Source organism: Typopeltis vanoorti, chromosome 12 (genome assembly GCF_054136105.1).
Source record: "Typopeltis vanoorti isolate ZY-2024b chromosome 12, IOZ_Tvanoo_1.0, whole genome shotgun sequence".
NCBI classification, from domain to species: Eukaryota; Metazoa; Arthropoda; class Arachnida; order Uropygi; family Thelyphonidae; genus Typopeltis; species Typopeltis vanoorti.
The window spans coordinates 75,815,560-75,837,196 of NC_143560.1; the positions used below are offsets into that span (position 1 = coordinate 75,815,560).

At 35.3% G+C, this 21,637-nt stretch overlaps 1 protein-coding gene across 3 annotated transcripts in view; it reads right to left on the reverse strand.

The window, feature by feature from the left end:
* LOC150100897 (putative glutamate receptor) overlaps window positions 1-21,637 on the reverse strand; it is a 115,896-nt gene that overhangs the window by 84,108 nt on the left and 10,151 nt on the right. For 2 of the 3 annotated variants that reach the window (XM_090401562.1, XM_090401564.1), the window contains exons 2-4: window positions 18,973-19,064; window positions 11,829-11,936; window positions 9,642-9,823 (exon numbers count right to left, since the gene is read on the reverse strand). In XM_090401562.1, coding sequence (XP_090257688.1) covers window positions 9,642-9,823; window positions 11,829-11,936; window positions 18,973-19,048 — 366 coding nt within the window. In that variant the 5' untranslated portion in view covers window positions 19,049-19,064. The remainder of the gene's footprint in view (window positions 1-9,641; window positions 9,824-11,828; window positions 11,937-18,972; window positions 19,065-21,637) is intronic. The other variant, XM_090401563.1, reaches the window with a different exon arrangement.

Consider the following 21,637-nt stretch of genomic DNA (forward strand, 5'->3'; position numbering starts at 1 on the left):
CGATTTAATTTATACGTTCATATTACGTTTATAAAGTGTTCTCGATGCTTTATGCTGTTTTCACAAAAACATCTATGCGATGGCCTGTTACTGAATCTAATTCCAGTTACTGTTTTATTTAATTGCTACCTTCGCACAAATCCACCCGATCTTAGATTATTTCTTCACATTTGCGTAGAAAAGAAAAGTAAACGAGATCATCATTGTAGTAAGCACTAAGACTAACTAGCGATAAATTCAGTATGAGAGAGAACATGAAAGGGTTACAGGAAGAGGCAAGAGTGAGAAAGTGAAAATCGTCAGTACTTTACCTCGATATGATAAAAATTAATTAAGAAGTAGGATTATGGTGACAAATGATTCGATGCTTAGGGTGTGTAGAAGGAATGATACGAGTTTTTGGATGTGTGGAGTGAGTTGAAGGGGAGAATGGATTTGTATAAGATGGACAGCCTGCACTTGAATATGTTTGGCATCAAGAGTTTTGAAAAATTATTAATTGGTATGAGACCTAACGCAAAAAGTCACGGAAATTGAATTCTGATGGGAGGAATGGTGACAATCTGTGTGTAAGAGCGGTAATGTTATGTAACTGTGTTAATGATGGGAATGGGTATTATTATGGAAATGATTATGAAGCGAGAACGATTCTGTGTTCGTCCCTATCAAGCAGGTGTAACAATGTCTGCATAAGTAAGGAACTAGATAAGAACAGAGATCTGCAAGTTATCGAACTGGGTCATGCAGATCATAGACAAGTTTATGCAAAAGAGCATGCAGGTAATTTATTGTCTGTACAGGAATGCCAGGAGTATCAGAAACAAAGGAGTCGAGTTTGTTGCCTTGATTAATACATTGCGATCTCGTGTGGTAATAATTAGTGAAACTTGGCGGCTATCAGAAGCAGAAGTACAAACTGGCATCGAGTGCAAAGAGTAGAGTATTTTTTTAGGAAGGATAGAGAGGATTAGAGAGGCGGGGACGTGCTGCTAATGATATCAAATAGCTTGAATCCAGTTAGAGTTGAGATTTATGATTGTAGTACTACTACTAACAGTATTTCATGTGGCGGTGAGTTTGAAGCCATCTGGTGTGAGGTAGAGTCTAACAAGATTAAATACACAGTGGGGTGTTGTTACAGACCTGGATCGGTTGCTAGTAACAAAGAAATGCATCAACAAATAAATACAATGAGTGAGAAAAGAGTAATCATAATGGAGGACTTTAATTATCCGAACATTGATTGGGTAGCTATGAAATCTCATTAGAAAAATGAAACTGAATTTATTAAGCTGTTGCGAGACAACTTCCTCAAGCAGCATATGCCACTAATTAACTGACAGAAGGAACTCGAGGTCAAAGAGTGTTAAATCTGATTTTAGTGTTAGAGGGGGTTTCAGTTAAAGATGTAACTATTCTGCCTCCGGTTGATGACACTGATTATGTGGTACGCACTTGGGAAGTGGCTAAGTTTATGAATGTTCCATTCAGAAAAGGTTACTTGCTGAACAAAGCAGGAAATCATGACCATCTGAGGGGTATGCTGGGTTCTGTGCCATAGTATATACTGTTATTTGATGGGATGGATATCGAAAGTGCGTGGAAAGTGTTTAATTTTCTTAAATGATGCGATATTTAGAATGTGTCCATAGAGTTTGAAGAATAAAGAGAGTAGGAGTGAAATCGATTTGTAATCTAATTAAGCAAGAGATTCGTAAGAAAAAGATGATGTGGAAGAAATATCGTGTACTTAAAGATGATATCAGGCCAGAAGAGTCATAGGTGTTGTGCGGAAAGATAGTCCGAGTATGAAAAGAAACTGGCTCTGCAAGTTAAAGACAACCCAAAAGAATTCTAGCGTTATGCTACAAGAAAAAGAAAATGAATTTGAAAGAATAACGCTGCTGAATGCAGGTAGTACGAAGTAATTGTTCGGCTAATGTGCAGCCACTTTGTTAAAAGCTATCAACCTGGTATATGCAACACTGAACCGTGTCCGGACAATTCATCCCAAGAAAATGCGAAATCTTATTTCATGTATTCCCATATATGGAAGAAAAAATAATAAATAAAATAAAAAATAAAAAATTTCATGCATTATTTATTATTTCGATTATATTTAGCGTTGTGAAATTTTTTATTCCGTATAAAGTTATTCATATTCTTTCTTACTACAGGCTCTGTAGATGGAATATTAATTGTTACAAAACTGGGATAGGATGGTGAGGGAGAAAGAGAACCATATTTAAGAATAATAGTTATATCCAACTAATATTTATAGTTAACTATTTACACATTCCTATTAACTATTCTGTTAATAGTTAGAGAGAAAGGGCACAATATTTAAGAATATTTATTCTTCTAATTGTTCACTATTTTTCGGTTCCGCGCATTTAAACATCCATTTAGGTGTGATATATTTTTTATCTGAACTAATTCAGTAGGTGACGTGTTTCAGTTACTGAATACACGTGTATTTTTTTTTTTTTTTAAATCACTGCACTTTTCCTGCATAGTAACGACATCTTGCACGCTGTTATCGTTTGCAGAGCTAGTTTAAGAACATACGTGCAATTTTCAGTAATGATATTAAAGAAAATGATAATAAAATTACGTAAATGCTATCATAATGATGTAAATCAGCATAAGTAAATTGCCATCTGTTACCGTTTCCTCCAATACTAGTGTTTTATGACACTAAGAAATTTTAAATTTTATATTTAGTCTTTTTTACTGAAAAAAAAAAAAATATATATTTTTAGAAAATTAATATTTGTACCGACTAGAACCCGAGTATAACACAAAAAAACTTTAATGAATCACGACTAGTTTCATCGGTGTCCCGACTTCTTCAGGCAAGTAAGAAATAACACAAAACTTATAAAACTAACAAGGTAAAAAACATGGACTTTTCAGCTTAATAAAAAGAAGAAGAATAGCAACAGTCATATTTGAAATGGTGACCTCGTACTATTGTTAGCGTGAGTTGAATGTGAGTGACTGATTTTAGAGACCAGTACTGGATTACTACACTATGGGAATCAGGCAAACTGTAGCTCAGATTGTTGTTCATGTGTGAAGGGTCCAGAACTATTTCTTTGGATTCTACAATTCGTCTTTCAAATTCATCCTTGTATATATATAAATTGGTCGTGCGGTCCCAATCAATTTGGTGTTGACGTTCTTCTCGGTTAGAGTTGACGGAGAAAAGAACATGACTTGAAAGGGAGCTCGCTCGTGTTCTACTGTAGGAGATGTTCACGTCTATGTTCCTCAAGACGTAATGAAATAGATTTATCTGTCTGACCAAAATAAGGTCGACCACAGTCGCACATAACTTTATAAACATCTGGAAAATGTAGTTGGTTGTGTTTTGGTTTTGGCCGACTCAGAAAAGAACGAAGTTTTGGAAAAAAAACTTCCCTCCTCAAAAACTTGGCATCATCTCCACTCTTGCCCATCGTGCAAGATGTCTTACTTCCACAGAAGAAGACCTTCAAACAGAACTCGACTTCCTGAAAAGCACCTTCTTAAATAATGGATATTTATCTCGTAACATCACTAAACGTTTGAGACCACGTCAACTACCTCCACAGGAAGATGAATCCATCCCTATCACTCACATCCAGTTACCATTTATTAGCTCTCTTATCCCCAAACTAGCTAGGATTATGAAGAAATTCAACATAAAGACCGACTATACCACTCTGCCAAAACTTCGTTCTTTTCTGAGTCGGCCAAAACCAAAACACAACCAACTACATTTTCCAGGTGTTTATAAAGTTTATAAAGGATTACCCGTAGTCAGTCCATGATTTTGCTTATATATAGTATCCCCTATATATATATTTATCCCCTGTACTCACAAATATTTACTTAGAGGGTTTTGAAACCAAGGCTATATCTTCCTTTATTTTAACACCTAAAGTTTGGAAACGCTATGCAGATGATGTCTTCATTATTTGGAGCCATGGACATGATTCCCTAATGGTTTTCCTCGAACATCTCATTAGCCGACATCAAAGTATTAAGTTTTACTGCCGAGCTTGAAAAGGATAATTCCTTGCCTTTTCTTGATGTCAAACTGACTCGCTCTTCTGGTAAACTCAAAATATCGATATATAGAAAGCCCACACATACCAACAGATATCTGCATAGTCAGTCCCATCACTTCCCTCCTCATAAGCTTGGAATAATTTCCACCTTGGGACATAGAACCCGTTCTCCTCTGGATGATCCAAATGAACTTCTTACAGAAATAAACCATCTTAAAACTTCTTTCGAAGTTAATAGATATTCCAAGAAAATCGTTGAAAGATTCCTTCTTAATCCTCCTAGACATCACTCAAAAGTAACAAATAGATTCAAAGGCAATAAATCTATTCCTTACATAAGTACAGTTTCACATAAATTAGCAAAAGTTCTAAGAAAATACAATATCAGGACCTTATTCACTCAATTTCCAAAGATCAGTTTCTTAATAAGCCACACGAAACCTTGTCATCATCAACTCAAATACCCTGGTGTATATAAAATATTGTGTGATTGTGATATTCCTTATTTTGGACAGACAGACAAATCTGTCGAATTGCGTATGGAAGAACACATGAGGGACATTACTCACAAGAGACAGCGAGCCAGTGCGTTATCAAGTCATATCCTTTTATCGGCTAATCCTAATGATGAAAACCAAAGTCACAAAGTCTACTGGGAAAAATCTACTAACATCTTCCGTTGCAATGATGAACTAGAGAGAAAAATCGTGGAATCTAGAAAAATCATCTTCAATCCTGTTCATCTAAATAATAACTTGAGCTACAACCTCCCAGATTGTCATACAGCTGTAATCATGTACTGGCGTTCACGAGATGCTACTAGCACGCACTTTCCCAACAGCAGAACTAACGAAAGAACAGATTTAAATACAACCACAACGATTTAATGTCAATTATGAATAGAGACTCTCTATGATGTTCATAGTTTATTTAAGTTTCAGTGTTTTTTCTTTCTTTTATAATGTCACAAGCCGAAACTAGTCGTGTTTTTATATTAAAACCTTTTTACTTAATTCTCGGTTCTACTCATTCAATTCTTTATATCCTCCATCTCCATAATGTGCCATCATAGTTTTATACGTTCCCTCAAATGGACAAAGACGGAGAGGAAGACAAACTAAACAATTCGGGCAGTATATTAACCACCTTACTAGCACAGATTCTCTCTTCACTAGAAACAACTCAACTGGCTCAAAACAGAGATGCCTGGAAAGCTACATAAAATAATTAACTTTTTCTTTTTCCTATTTATTTAGTTCGTTCCCCTATTTACAAATAAACCATGATGAATAACAACCGGCTAGATAACGTACCCTCTACTACCAATGAGCTGTGGATTCGAAACTCGCAATAGGCATAGGTATTTGTAATTGTTATTAGATGAGAGATGAATTTCTTCGTCTGAAAATTCTAGAATTGGAGGAAAGATAAAGACGTATTGCAGCCAGAGATGGCAATTTAGCTTATGCTTATTTACGTAATTTTATTATCATTTTCTGTATAATTACTCAAAAGTGCACCTATGATCTTAAACTAGCTCTGTAAATGATAACAGCGTAAAACATATCTTTCCTATGTAGGAAAAGTGGAGTCATTTTCAAAATACACGTGTATTCAATGACTGAAACACCTCATCTTCTGAATTAGCTCAGATAAAATGTGTGTGTATATGTATATATCAACATCAGGATGGGTATGTGAGTGCGCAGAAAAACAGTGAACGGTTCGCAGAATAAACATTCTTAAATATGGTGCCCTTTCTCCCTAAACCACCCTATTCCAGTTTAATAAATATTATTATTCTGATCATCAGCAGAACCAGTAGTTATCTAATTAAGAAAAAATATTTATAAATTTTTAAGACGAAATAGAAATTAGGAAACTCACCGATTAATAAAATATTACTTTCACTGTATAGGAATAAAAATCTTATGCAAATCTAATTAAAATCTAAATAAATAATACATACATAAAAAAACTATATTTTGTGAAATGTATCTTGCACTGCATTTACTTTTCATAATATTGGTATCAAAAGCAATATCATTTCAATTTTCTAGCGAATAACATTTTCAGCGATCAATAGTTCGCGCGATGAATTGCTCTGTAATGAATTTTCCTTGCGATGATTTTTCCTCTCGAACTGTCCATGAATCCACTGAACTCGCCGCTACCTCTTCACCGTATGAGGAAACTCATGTGGATGAGAAGGAAGTACTAGAGATGTTGCACAAACTGAATAAGAATTCTGCAATAGGAACTGGTGGGATATCAGCAGAAATGCTAAAAAGTGTTCAGCTGAACTGGCTATTCGTTTGACCAGGCTATATAATTTGGGTCTCAGAATAGGGAAGATTCCACAAGTGTGGAAAGAATGTATGGTAATCTCAATGCACAAGTGTGGGACAAAGACCGGTGTATCGAATTATTAACCCAATCAATATCTTATTAGTGGTGGTGAAGATTTTGAAAAAGTTGGTTTGGGCTCGCATTCCGAAATGGGTTGACAAAGATCTCTATTTTGCAATGAACAGCGTGTGTTTACTAAGGAAAGGTCATGTTTTAACAACTTGCTCACATTCTATAATAATGACACCACTGAGTTAGAAAAGGGGAAATGGATACACCATGATAATTTTGGACTTTGCTAATATTTTTGACAGAACATAGCATAGTAGACTGTTGCGTAAATTGGAGAATATGGGATTGGATTGTAAAATATTAGCGTAGATAATGCGATGGCTGACTGACAGATATCAAAAAGTGGTATATGGGGGTGGGAATCTGCAAGATTCAAAGTAACAAGTGGTGCCTCAAGTTATTCAATCTCTACGTTAATGACATTGGGAAAGATTTGACATATGAAATACAGCTATTTTCTGATGATGCAAAGATAGGAAGAGTAATTAGGAGTGCTGCTGATATGCAGTCCTTGCAGAATGATTTGAATAGGCTGGAATTGTGGGCAAGGGAAAATGGCTGTCATTTCAATGTTAATAAACGTAAAGTCATGCACTTTGGTGTGATTAGATATCACAATATCGTATTCTACTGGTGGCTGGTGGGATTATGCTTGAAAAAACTGACAGGAAGTTGAAGTTCAAGGGTCATATAGCAAAAAATATAAATACAACTGAGAGAAAGAGAATAACGGCAATGCTGAAAAACCTCGACATGTAAAGATATGGAAGTCATTTTGCCTCTTTACAAGGCCTTGATAAGACCTCATTTGGACTATTGCTGGCAGGTCTGGTTTCCGTGGTGATTCTGAGACAGTGGGGAGAGAGAGCAAAGGAGAGTGTCAAAATGATATCAGGATTATGGAATACAAATTATGATGACAGATTGAGAATTTATAGGCAGCATACACCAGCAAACAGGTGAAAGAGGAGTGATATGATTGAGACTTGCATACTACTGAAAGTTATACAGCATTTCAGTAGATGGATTTTTTTATTTTTTATTTTATGGAGAGTAGGGAAAGGACACCAGGATATCCATGGAAGATGAGAATGAATGCTATCAAGAAGGGGGGGAGGCTAGATTTTTCTCTCAGAGGGTGGTGCATGATTGAAATGGATTGCCATTGGATTTTGTGTGTGCAAGTGGAGTGAATAAATTCAAGAGCGTGAGTTCCTCACTCCTCGAAGGTCTCTCTTAATAATAATATATGCGCCTCGTCATGAGCTTGAAGAGGGTATAACTTCTCCTTCTGACAGAATATAAACATTCCATGATCACTCTTTATGATAACAACAGCTAAAACCTTGGTCCAATCATCATACTTAGCTTTCCCTTTCTGAAGATCATGTGTAATTGGTGCCATGAATTACTAATAATCTGGAAGGAAAACACATCCAAAATATTACATCCACTGCAGTGGCGGCTTGTACATAAGCACTGCGACACTGCAGCACACCCCCAAGGAAAAAACGAAAAAATTAAATTTTGTTTCTGTTTATAAATAATAACAATGCTTACAACATTACATAAATGCAATACAACATGTTAAAGGTTACAGCTTATGTTTCGACATTGATTGAATAGTTAATAATTGGAATTGTTCGATTAACGCTTTAGATTACGAAACAAATGCACTGCGATCTAACGCAGTGTCTGAATGTCGAAACCGACACTGCTCGTTGAGCACTGTCGCTACAGATAAATTGTATGTTTGAGCGCGTTTTTTCTGTGTAAGAAACTTTTATCATTGGTGTGTGTTCGTGGTGAGGGTGAAATATTTTTAATAAAACAATTTTTAATGTGTAAATTTACTTATTAATAAATTGGTTACTGATTAGGGAAAAATTGATTATTTATCTTATTTTGTATATGCAGCACCCCTACTTTAAATTTTCACCGGCCGCCACTGATCCACTGTCTAGAAGAGTAATTTTCTCTCTTGTAGACGTACCTCATTATTTATTACAGAATTATATTTCTGCTTGTTCTGCAGGCACATCCGTGATCATCGCCTGTGTACCATCATGGATGGTACATAGATAGCGCCTCCATAGTACATAAGTACGGGACATCGCGCCCTTAAATTGGAAAAAAACCGATTTTCATTCTCATCGTGACGAGAGGAATTTTTATGTGAACGTTTTATATGAAGGTAAGCGAGTCGATCTGATACGAAGGTAGCAGAATTCTGTCCTCGTTCATGTAAATCCGCCATGAAAACGCAATTGACAGACAAAAACACTATTGGTGGTAGTAGTGAGCAGTATATGGCGATGTATGTTGATGCTAGCAGTGTCGCTGCGAAGCCTGAAGGACATAGTGGGGGAAAAGATGAGTTGTGAGTATTGGGGTAGTGTGCTCTCCAACGGAGTCCTCGAACCCCTTTGGAGGTGTTTATGTAATAATGATTTTTCCGCTTTCAAGAGAGGTGTCGATAGATTCTAAACATCTACGAACACGCTACTGTCACTACATATTCTACAACTTTTCGTGTGTGTTGCGTGAGAGAGAGAGAGATTACAAACAATTATATTACGTGACCTTATTATGGCTGCGAAATACAGTAAGGACATAAAAGGCTATAGAAATGATTTCATAAGAAGAGTGGATATTAAAGAGCCAACAATATTTCAAAGCCGAATGTTTGTAGAAAATTATGAAAAGGTTTGTAAAATTTGATCATAGAGCTTACGAGAATTCAATCCTCAGCATCGGAGTTGCCTTAGCTTGCACGACTTAAAAGAACACGACCGCAGCCCATGTGCCCGTATGTTTGCTTTTATTAGTGCATTTCTTTTTTTAAGGTTTCACTGGCCTGACAACTATTTCGAATTGGTTCTCTTCAGAGACCAGGCAGAAAACTTATGAGAGCAAAAACTCTCATGCAGTGCTAAAGAAATCAAATGTCAGATAAATGTATTTTTCGTAAGTGAACTCTTGCTCAGACGTAAAAGCAATTACTTAAAGAAAGAGCTATACGGCCTCATTTTACATCGCCGAAATGAAGCCGTATGGCTCTTTCTTTAGTAATTATAAAGGAATGATGAAGAATATAAAGACAATGACATTTTCCATAAATTTATCAAATTTTAATAAAATTAGATCTGCAGTTTCTTTACTTACAATTGTCAGTTCCTTTATGAGATCCGTGATGTTGTTAGGGAAGTACAAAACTTTGAAGCGACGTGGCTTTGGCGCATTTCTTAAATAATCATACGTGTGAATGAATTCCTCTTTTGAAGTCAAGATCGTTCTGAGGTTTCTCCTATAGAGCTGCTCTGTGATTCCACTGGCACAGGATGTTTCTGAGAATCAAGCAGAAATAAGATATTTGTTGTTTGAGTTTAGTTAAAAACCGTAACATTAATCTTAACAGGTGGGTGCAGTAGCAGCAGTGTGAAATTCAAACTCAGTGGCGGCTTGTACATAAGCACTGCGACACTGCAGTACCCCCAAGGGAAAAAAAAATTGTGTTTATAAATAATAACGACGCTTACAACATTATATAAATGCAATATAACATGTTAAAGGTTACAGCTTATGTTTCGACATTGATTGAATAGCTAATAATTGGAATTGTTCGATTAACGCTTTAGATTACGAAACAAATGCACTACGATCTAACGCAGTGTCGGAATTATCACGTTCGGTCAGGCGCAGTTACACTCGCCGATAGTCGTTTGCACTTGTCACTGCACGTAACAAATGAATCCGACACTGCTCAACGAACAGTGTCACTACAGGATAAATTGTATGCTTGCGCGCGTTATTTCTGTGAGATACGAAACTGGTAAACCTTATTTTATTCTGTTCAAATAACATATAATTATTTATTTATTATAGATACAAAGCTGAATTATGACGAGTGTCACTGTTGGAAATATGAAAAGAATTATATTTTCTCAATTGTCGTTACGTAAAAAATTATTGTTACACGAAGCAAATACCCTGCGATCTAACGCACTGTCGGCACGTCGAAACCGACATTGCTCGTCGATCAGTGTCGCTACAGATAAATTGTATGTTTGCGCGCGTTATTTCTGTGTACGAAAATTTTATTGTTGGTGTGTGTTCGTGGTAAGGGCGAAAGATTTTTAATAAAGCAAATTTTTAATATGTAAATTTACTTATTAATAAACTGGTTACTGATTAGAAAAAATGAATTATTTTTCTTATTTTGTACATGCAACACCCCCACTTAAAATTTTTCACTGGCCACCGCTGATCAAACTAAAACTACCTGGAATTTTTGTTTCGATATCTAAAGATCTAGTCCAGTCATGAAAAAAATGTAATTTAATAATGTACCACAGAATTCAGCTTAAACAAAGCTGAAACCAAAAATTGTTGATCATTACCAAAGTAGATGTTTGTTTACCTTTTAGTAAGTAAACAATAAATTCAGCTGCGCATGCGCAAGGTCTCATTCTAATCAGAATGTTAAGATGGAGACAGCTCAGAAACCTTTTATCGGCCACGAATTTCAGTCAGCGATGTTAGAGGAAAAATTATATAAAAAAGCGCAAGAAGAAAAATTATATAAATCTGAAAGACTGACTAGAAATATATGTAGAGGTAGTGTAATCAATTTAAAGTGGCAATGTTGAGAAAAGTCTACTGGATGTTCGAGCACGAGGTTGAATTACTTCCCAAATAGGTGAATATTTAAAACTTATGGTTGCCATAACATTATGGAGAGGTAAAAAAAAAAAAAAAAGGTTAAAGAAAGCACCATTACTGGATATTTAATCTGATTTAAAAAATAAAAAAGCATAAATTACAAAACAGCTGATATTTCGTAATCAGCTGTTTTATGATTTAATTTTTTCATAAAATTCAGTTTCAAATAACCGTGTTTTTTTCTTTTCAATTTTAATGATTGGGTAGAAAAGGACTAACTTCTTGTTGTCACCTCGCAGTCTCAACTTGACATTAGATTTTTTTTTTATAGTATTACGAGAAAGATAAAGTATATACATTGAATGTATACACTTTCAACTACAAAAGTCAAAATACAGAATTAGAGATGCTGTAGCTGCAGTTATTACACCAGAAATGTTGGAGCACGCGTGGTAAGAGTTAAGTAACATGTAGATCTCACACTCAGCTTGTTTGCGGCACTCCTCAAAACTATACTGCAAACTGCCATTCACAATATTTGTTACTGTTGCAGTAACAAATATCCTTTTTTAATTAATATTTGAATTTAAAATACAGGCAACTATGTACATGATTTTCAAATATCATTAACCGTCGTTTAAGTAAATTTCGATTTTCTTCAAAATTAAACATCAAAAACTCAAAACTCACCTGAAGTAAAAATAACAACATCAGACGTTGATAACACTTTCGAAATTAACTGCGAAAGGATCTTATAGTAAACATTGAAATCAGAAATGTTCTCAATACTTCTGCAAGCTGAAAAACATTGTATGAAAAGAATACGAGATTATAAATTTGAATATTTCTGATGAAGTAAAATAATTCATTTTTCTATTTTAATAAAATTAAAAAAAAAGTCACTTTTTTTGTGGGAAGGATAAGGCAAGAAACACAATCAATAGAATCAATGTTGCGTTCACTATTCCTAAATGTTGATTGACTGCACGAGCAACGAATGGCTCCTGGTATTTCTAGTCTCGCGGACTTTATTTGAATAAAGAGCACAATCTCATTAACCAAAATGTTCTGAGAGAATAAGTAAACATGAGTATAGCGTGATTCAAACTATTAGTGGATACGCATTCTGTAACGCAAATGCTTTAGTTTTAGATGAACTGACTGCTTTCAGGATATTCGGTTTATTGGATTCTCTAGATTAAAAAAAAAAAAAGTAATTGACATACATATTTTTCCTAAATAGCTGGTTTATTGTCATAATCAACAAATTTTGTTTCCTTAATCTCTAGTAAAATGCAGAGAAAGAAAATAGCTGGACAATAAAAAACACCATTGACAATATGAAGTATGGAAAACATAAGTTGTTGCAAATACCTTGGGCATAGATATTTGTAAAAGCCTGCTCTAGATGAGCATGTTCAACTCTGAGTTTAGTCTTGTCTTATATGTATACTTGCCAACCATTTCTCGTATTGCTTACTGGTGATAGCATAAGTGAGGTCTGAAGTATTAAAACATCTTCAAGATTTCCATACGCCTGATTTCTCTTCAGGGCATGGCACTGTAGGTTTACTCCACGAGATGGTGTGGTTTGTAGATGAGACATGGCCAGTTAATCGTTACTTCTCATTTCCGTTAGGACCGAATTCCACTGTGTTCATCTTCATCGCTCATTGCAGTTTCTACGTCTGGCTGATATCTCAGAAACTGCTTTTCTAGAATAACAATTAATGAAAACTGATTACATATTTCTTTCTTTTTCTTTTTTGAAATACAAAATACAGTATTATATTCACAGAGTATTAATTGACCCTTTACTTCTTTCCAATTCAACTTCAAAGTTTGTTTTTTTAGTGAAGTGAATTAAGGTTTATTGTGTTAACAGGAGATTAATAATGTCAGCTAAATATCCCTTTCCACTTAACAAAAGGTTTTAATTTTGCTGAATGTGGAATTCACGCAATAAGTAATAATATCTGTGCACTATAGGATCTGGCGGAGACGAGGGACCAGCCACTGCTGGCTACCATATTAGCTGTTAAAACCACTGTCTTGTTTTATTGTAATTAAAGCAAATTATTATGAGGCAAATCTATAAAGTCTCGGGCGTTCATCGTCGGAGGTCAACCAACGCACTCCAAACGTTTCACTGATGAAAAGCCCGTCTTTTTCTGGGATATAACAAAAATTATATCCTAGAAACTGAATCAGTAGTACCAAGACACTTGATTATACTGAATTAATAACTTAGTACTGCTGAATCCAGCTAACCGGTGTGCCTTTTGATCACATACTTATTACATGTGGTGGATTATTCCTCTATCTTTTTGGAGGGAGAGAGATCCTTTATTATACTTGAAGAAAAGATGGATGGCTCTATAGGCTAATGTCAAGATAATGGTAATCGTTATGAGACCACTGCCCCAATTGGAGGCCTGAAGTGGCGGAAAAGTTCCATGTTTGGTCTCTAGATCAGGGTTTCCGGACTGTGTCAAAAATAAATTAAAGAATCAAATATATAACTGATTAAAATAGAAAAAAAATCCTAAGTTCACCTACGGTACAAAATGTACTTTAGGTTTGCATATAACCTTTCGTGAGTGGGAGCCGCATAATAATAAAAAAAAAAAAAATTACAATAAACTTCCACAGAAGAATTCGGTACAAAAAAAGGGAAAAAAAAATTAATAAACTTTTAAAAAAAATCATTTCCATAAAAAAACAAATTCTTTTAAACAAAAGAATAAAAGCAAATCAAATAAAAAAAAATTAAATGTGACAAATGAAGAATGTATGAAAGAAGGCTATAAAATGCTTCAAAAAACTTTAGGAAGTATAAGTTAAAATCATTATGCAATTACAGCAATCATTTAAATGACAGTAGAAATTACAAGTGTACAGTAGAAAGTGGCAATTTGGATGATATAATTCTAATTAAAAAACGGAACAGACTTCATACATTTTCAGAGTAATAATTAGAATCACGAAAAGTTCTCTTAAATCTGCGGAGGTCGCGGTCGAAAAAATTGCAGGTAGGTCGCGTGTATCTGAGAGATATATTCATTACTAGTATGTGGTGCTAAAATGCGATAAAAAAACACGGCAAATATAATACATGATGGTTTATTTTCAGTTACAATCTAGAAATTATTGACCAAAGAAACAAAAAAAAACAACTTAACCAATACTATACTGACATCGGAGTTCGCAGTATCTCTCAGATACAATTGACTGTCAAAGATCACTTTCTCTTTCGCATTCGACTCTTATCATTCTCGTCATCGGACACGAGTAACATTTGCTGAATCACTTCATGGGCGCGCCAGTAGTGTCCGGCACCTGTGTGCAAAACTTCAGTTGGAGCCCTTATACCCCTCCCCCAATAAAATAAACACTTTATAAAAACGTTATTTTTAATATTTGATTCCAATGAAGTGAGTATTGCGATCGTAAACTTTATTACTTTTACCACGAAGAGCTAGATTTTGTTTGCTTAAAAACTGTACTACAAAAATTATTATTTTTATAACTTCATACCAACGTTTTGAAGTAGTACAACACTAGGTAGTATACAACACTGGGGCAACTCGTGTCAAAAGGTGGCGCAAGCTCCATCACCATCCTTAATATTTTCTCATAATGTAAAACGCAGCTCCTAGGAGATGTATTACTGTTTTGCATTATGAGGAGAGGTCACTACCCAGACCGATTTCGACCTTTACTGAGGGCTCATCAGTGAGTAGGTAGACCTGGAATGCCAAGGTTTAAGTGAACCGAGCTTACATATACCCCTACTAACGAATTGCCAGACTGGTGTACCCATATATTATTATTACTACGATAAAGAGCCAAGAGGCTATTTTTCCGGCGGCGTAAATTAAGTTAAGGGGATAATAAATCCCTGATTATTGTACAGCCGGAGATGAAACTCGGAGATCGAAATCTAAGAGTGTCATGCCGAAGAACTAACGGCGAGTCCAAGCGTAAATCATCACATGGATAGTACAATTAATTTAAATTACGCCGCCGGAAAAAATTGCCTCTTGGCTCTTTAAAGGATGTAATTAATTCTGTCCATTTTTTTGTAATTGTTCAAATGACTTAATTTTTCTCATGACGATTCAGGTACATTGCAAGATGTTGCCTATAAGTTAAGAACTGCAGCAGATTTTCTTATACATGTTTCGGGCAAATGCGAGTTTGGACAAGATTAAACAAATACAAACGCGCGTTATCCTGAAAACAGTAAACTCACGCAAGTTCCAAGTTTTTACTTGTTTATGCTAAACTACTTGTTAGAACTAGGATCAGAATAAAATAAGATCTTAAGGAATAATAACAAATAAGTGATTATAAATAATTTGTTTAAGACAAATCTATAAAATATAATTAAAATTTTAAAAAAAATGTAATTTATTTTGATATAATTAATGAATAATATTTTTTAAAAAGTATTTCCTCCTCGCCTGAAATCTTTGCGCCTTTACTATCCCGGCGCCTGTGCGCGTCGCACACATTGCCGGCGCGCCCCTGAATCTCTTCAACATCTGATGGATTATCCAATCGATATATTTTTCCAACCATTTTCAACGGTAAATAAAAATAAATAACCCAATACTATACTGACATCAGAGTTCGCGGTATCTTTCAGATACAATTTACTGTCAAATATCACAAACCTTTACATAACGTGTTAAACCAAACTGACAGCAAAAAACAGTGCGGAATATCACTCGTAAAAACGCATGCGCAGCTAGTCATGACCTCCAAGCTATACACTGAATATGTGTAAGAATATTTATATTAAACAATTTGCATGTGTCTTCGGATCAGCCGCGACCTCCGCGAGGTTAAGCATAAAAATCAGCTTGACAGCTAACGAATTCCTGATGTTTAAGAGGGGAAAAAAAGCAAGCCCTATACTCTTGATGTTCGTAGGACCTTGGTTTTCTTTGGATGTAGTGAGCATTTATTCAATGATGGCTATTTGCAAGATATCAGTGGTCTCCGCAAAAGATTTACATTGCAAGCCAAAACGTGAAGCGTCTTCACTCGTTCACATCCGACCAGTGGCGGCCGATGAAACTTTTAAGTGAGGGTGCTGTATATACAAAAAATATACAAAAAAAAAAAAAAAACTTTTTTTTTCCTAATCAGTAACGAATTTATTAATAAATAATTTTACATATTAAAAATTGCTTTATTAAAAATATTTCATTCTCACCACGAAAACACCAATAATAAAAGTTTCGCATCAATAGCAATGACAAGTGCAAACGAATATCGGCATTAGATCGCAGTGCATTTGTTTCGTGTAACGATAATTGAAAAAATATAATTCTTTTCGTATTTTCAACAGTGACACTCCTCATAATTCAGCCTTGTATCTATAATAAATAATTATATGTTATTTTAACAAAATAAAATAAGATTTATAAAAAAATAGTTCACCACGAACACGCGCCAATAATAAACGTTTCATTATCTCACAGAAATGACAAGTGCAGGCATAAGATACGCTGCCCAAGCGGCAGTGTATTTAATGACGTAACGTGCAATGACAGCAAACGAAGATCGCAGTGCATTTGTTTCGTGTAACGATAATTGAAAAAATATTATTCTTTTGATATTTTCAACAGTGACGCTCGTCATAATTCAGCCTTGTATCTATAATAAATAAATAATTGTATGTTATTTTAACAAAATAAAATTTACAAAAAGTTCACCATGCACCAATAATAAATGTTTCATATCACAGAAATAACGCACGCAAGCATACTAAGATACACTGCCGTTTGGGCAGTGTGGGAATGACGTAACGTTCATTGACAAGCGCAAACGAATATCGGCGTTATATAGATCGCAGTGCATTTGTTTCGTAATCTAAAGCGTTAATCGAACAATTCCAATTATTAACTATTCAATCAATGTCAAAACATAAGCTGTAACCTTTAACATGTTATATTGCATTTATATAATGGTGTAAGCATTATTATTTATAAACTCAAACAAATTTTATTTTTTCATTTTTTTCCTTGGGGATGTGCTGCAGTGCTTAGGGCCGCCAATGTATCCGACTCATTTCAAAAGAACCGAGCATTGAAACGGTATTTACGTGAGCACAACAACTCATAATGCGATGTCCAACAGATTAAGTATAATGAAGTAATACGCTAATGCGCATTAGACGGTCGGAATGGAAACTGTACTCGAGAAAAGTATTTGATTCACCTTACTAACGTGGAAGGACATCTCACCAGAAATGAGAGTGAATATTTATCACATTAGTATCTAGCAATTCAACCGCATGACTGAAGAGGAGTGCAGAGAATGTAGTTGAGAGTAAATTATTCAAATATCCTGACAACACTACAGTTCTCAAATGTAATAAATCTTATGATAGTTGGAAATATTTACTGAAAAGGATGGGAGAAAAGAGCTCCCAGAAACGAACGGCATATTTAGGCTTCTCCGAGCCTAACTTCGTAGCTGAAGAAAAAAGCAATTCAGCACCTTATATATATATTTTTAATCAGAACTTCTTTTTTTTTTAATCAGAACTACTCTTGTCTGTCCTACACCTAGCTCTACTCTATATATGCATTGCATGACACTCCTTAAATGCTATTACGTTACTATTGCTAATGCCACGCAATCTCTAGACGTTTTATTGAAACATGCGTAATAGATATATTATATTGATACAATTACTAACACACGTAGAGAATAACAGAAAAATTTTAACTCGTATATGCTTCTTCCTTGTTGCAAGGACATCAACGGGGAGAGAGGATTGGTTAACAATCTTCAAAACTTCAGTTTTTAGTATTGTTACTTGAGTCACGAAGTAGATATTTACTTACTCGGGTGGTCTCGATTACAGTTAAGTAAACAGGTGAATATACTATTAGAGGTCTAGGGAAACAATGATTCATTTTTGCAAGTCGAAGAGAAAGTTACATAAATAGCTTTCTATTTGAAACAGACGGCTAATAATAATGATAATCCGTGGTACTTATAGGCCCTTCAGGACGACGACCCATCCAAATAGGTTTCCTCAGTGGCGCACCCAGAGGGGGGGTCAAGGGGCCCGGGCACTCCCCAAAGAAAAGGAAAAAACACTAGAAAAATTTCCAAAAATCTTTTCCTAATTAAAATTCTTTTTTTTTTATTTATGTTGTGTGCTACTTATGAATTAGCGATCACTGCAGATGCTCAGTTATAGGTCGTATGCGATGTGTAGGGTGTATTCGCAAAACGTCTACTCAACTCGCCCCCCCCCCCCAAAAAAAGGTTAAATCCTGAGCGCTCGGCCCCCTCCAAGATTAAATCCTGAGTGCGCCACTGGGTTTCCTTAACCATAATTTTAATATAATGTGGTTAGTTAATGCCTAAATATATTCTTGATGTGTTCTTTGGTAGATTTGCTTAGTTTGCTAGATGAACCGCGAGCTCTGTCTGTACGAGGAAACAGAGTTACATTTTGTAAGCAAATTAAAAGTTATGTAATCCTGTATTTGAATTTACAAAAACTAACCATTGCTTCCCTTGCACTGCAATAGTGTATTCGCCCGCTTACTCTACTTTGACATCGAGGACACGAGCAAGTGAACACACGATACGTGATGGCTCGTGTGTTCGACGTTGTCGAATGTTCTCTTCTCTACCTGATGATCTCCTTGTAATAAGGAAGAAATGTTAGGAATTAAATTTGTTATTCTCTACATGTGGTAAACCGATACTGGCAATATAAAATATTCTATGCAGTTTCGTTTTTGCACCTCAGAATGTAAATCCTAAATAATTAATCTACAGCATAGGTATATGAAATTACCTGGAATTGAATCACTGAATGTTGATGTTATCAACATGAAGCAAGAGGTCGATGCAAACAGGAATGAAGACATCATAAATCCACATTAACTCCTAACATAAAAAAAAAAAAAATGTCAACACAGTATATTTAGACAATATCAAAAAAAAAAAAAAGAAAATTTAAAAAGTAATAACATTTGGCAATTAGATTTTTTTTCACGTTTTAGTATCTCTGTATAAACAAAAACAGTTTCAACTCAACCACATCATATCGGTTAACCCACAAGGAAGGAACGGACACGCCTTGAAGTTTGGTTATTCTTTAAGTCTTGCAGTGGAATTGGATTGCCGGATAACACTTTTTTTTTTTTTTTAAAAATGACACTTTTGAAAGACAAGAGAGAGAAAAAAATCGCATGATGACAAATTAAGAAACGAGTTTTTGTGTGCTATTATATTCAAGAATCTTTTATTATTTCATCCGATGTTCCCGAGTGTTTTATATAGTCACTTAAATCCTGAGTTAAATAATTCTCGATTCCTTCTACCAGATAAATGGCAGATTAATTTGACTCCCAGAACAAAACATCATTACGGCGTCCTTTTGTTTTAATGTAAAACAATTCAAGAAGCGTAAAGATGAATTCGTAAAAAACGTAATACCGTGTTAACTCATTGTGAGTAAATGCAGTTCTCAGCTACAAATTAACAACGAAGAGCATAATTTCAATTTTAATGGTAATAAGTATCACCCTACATAGTCTAATTATTTTTATTGTTTCTTGATTATCGAAGTAAGGAAGCGCAAGCCACCTTACAATTTGACAGAATTTTATCAAAAATCTAAATACATATCGTCTTAAATACGTAACGAAAGTAGTGTTTACAGAATTCGTAACGATTAGCGCATCTCTTGTTCCGAGTACAGTGGTACCTTGGATTGCGAGCGTTTCGCAAGACGAGCAAAATTTTTAAATAAATTTTAACTTGATAAACGAGCGTTGTCTTGCAATACGAGTACAGTATTACCTATACGCTTTGTCTGCCGAGCGTCACGTGATCACAAGCCGCTCGGGATTGTGGGTAATCGTCTCGCATGCTCGGTCTCAGTCGGCATACCTCATTCGTATAGTCAACATTCGTGCTAGCGTTGTGACCACGTGTCTGTGGTGTGTAAAGCATTTTTTTTTTTTTTATTTTGTGTCCAAATGTAGTGACTGTTCTTTATTAACTGTACTACGAACTACGACAATGGCCCCAATGAAGAAAAGGGTTAAAAAGGAAGGCGGTAAGAAGAAGATGATTACGGTGGAAGTTAAGAAGGAAATCATCGGGAAAGCACGAACAAGGTATGCGAGTGGCCGCCATCGCAAGATTTTATAAGTCTACATTCTAAGAAGGTCTAGGGAGGTGTGTAAAATATGGGAAACAGTGCAAAATTTTGTAGAAAAGCATCACCCGAGTAAGGCTGTGGCAGTGCGAGCGATGAATATGTTTAACGATAATGCAATGTCATATTTCCGTGAAATCCTCAAAAGGAGGTGTCATTGGATACGTTCCTTGTCAAAGTCGCACAAAAAGAAAAAGAGTCAACAGATAGCAGTGATTCCGTTAGTGACAATGAAAGTCGTCCTATCCAATACAATTACTGTAATATGCAATTGTAATGTAATTAAAAAATTCGATTACTTTATGTATATTACTTCTTATATTTAAATAAAAATATAAAAAAAGGTATACGAAGGTATATGTATTTTGTATTAATAATTTTTATATGAATATTTTTGAGTTTTGGAGCGAATCATCTGAGTTTCCATTATGTCTAATGGGGAAATTCGCTTTAATATACGAGTGCTTTGGATTACAAGCACGTTTTCGGAACGAATTATGCTCGCAAACCAAGGTACCATTGTACTTTTCGATAAACAAACCACAAATGGATACAATTTTTTCAGAATTTGTCACGGACTTCGCGAAGAGGTTACATGAGATCGTCGCAAACACTGCTAAATAAATTCAATTAATTTCATAAAATTCAAGAGTGATTCTAGGGTCAAAAGGGTACTATGTGGTCTAAGGGGAATAAGTCTTACCGACAAATATGTACTATTAAAAAGAGATTGTCTTGGGTTTCCGTGAGAAAAAACACTTGCCCGATCCATAGATCGACTAACTCGGGAACCGGTCGAAGAAATTTCTGATAACAGTATGAATAACAGTTTACTTTCTGTATTTCTTTTGTAGCACAATTAATGTATTTACATTAAGTCCGCGCGGTTAGGCTAGTGGCAATGGGCTTCGAAACCATATTGCCTGGGGAAGAGTGTCCTAGGTTCGATTGCCGTCGGTGACGTGAGGAGCTCAAGGATCTTCCTTAGCCATAGCTGGTCTTGGGCATGGACAGCAAGTTTTTTTTTTTTTTTTTTTTTTCAGTTTATCTGGGGGGGGGGGTTCATTTCGCAAGCAGGCAAACCACCCCGTGAACACACGCCTCTAAAGTCATAGGGTACCTACCTCCAGGAATAAGGAGTGACCAACCTATTCCGTAGGATTTCGATGACGAATGACTACACGGTAAAAAGTGTTTTTAAGTTTTTCTAAATTTTGGAAATTCCGTTGTTGATATTATGCAAAATCGTCTATTGCACTGTTTTGTGTAACAGACCAAAAAAAGTCCTTTTATT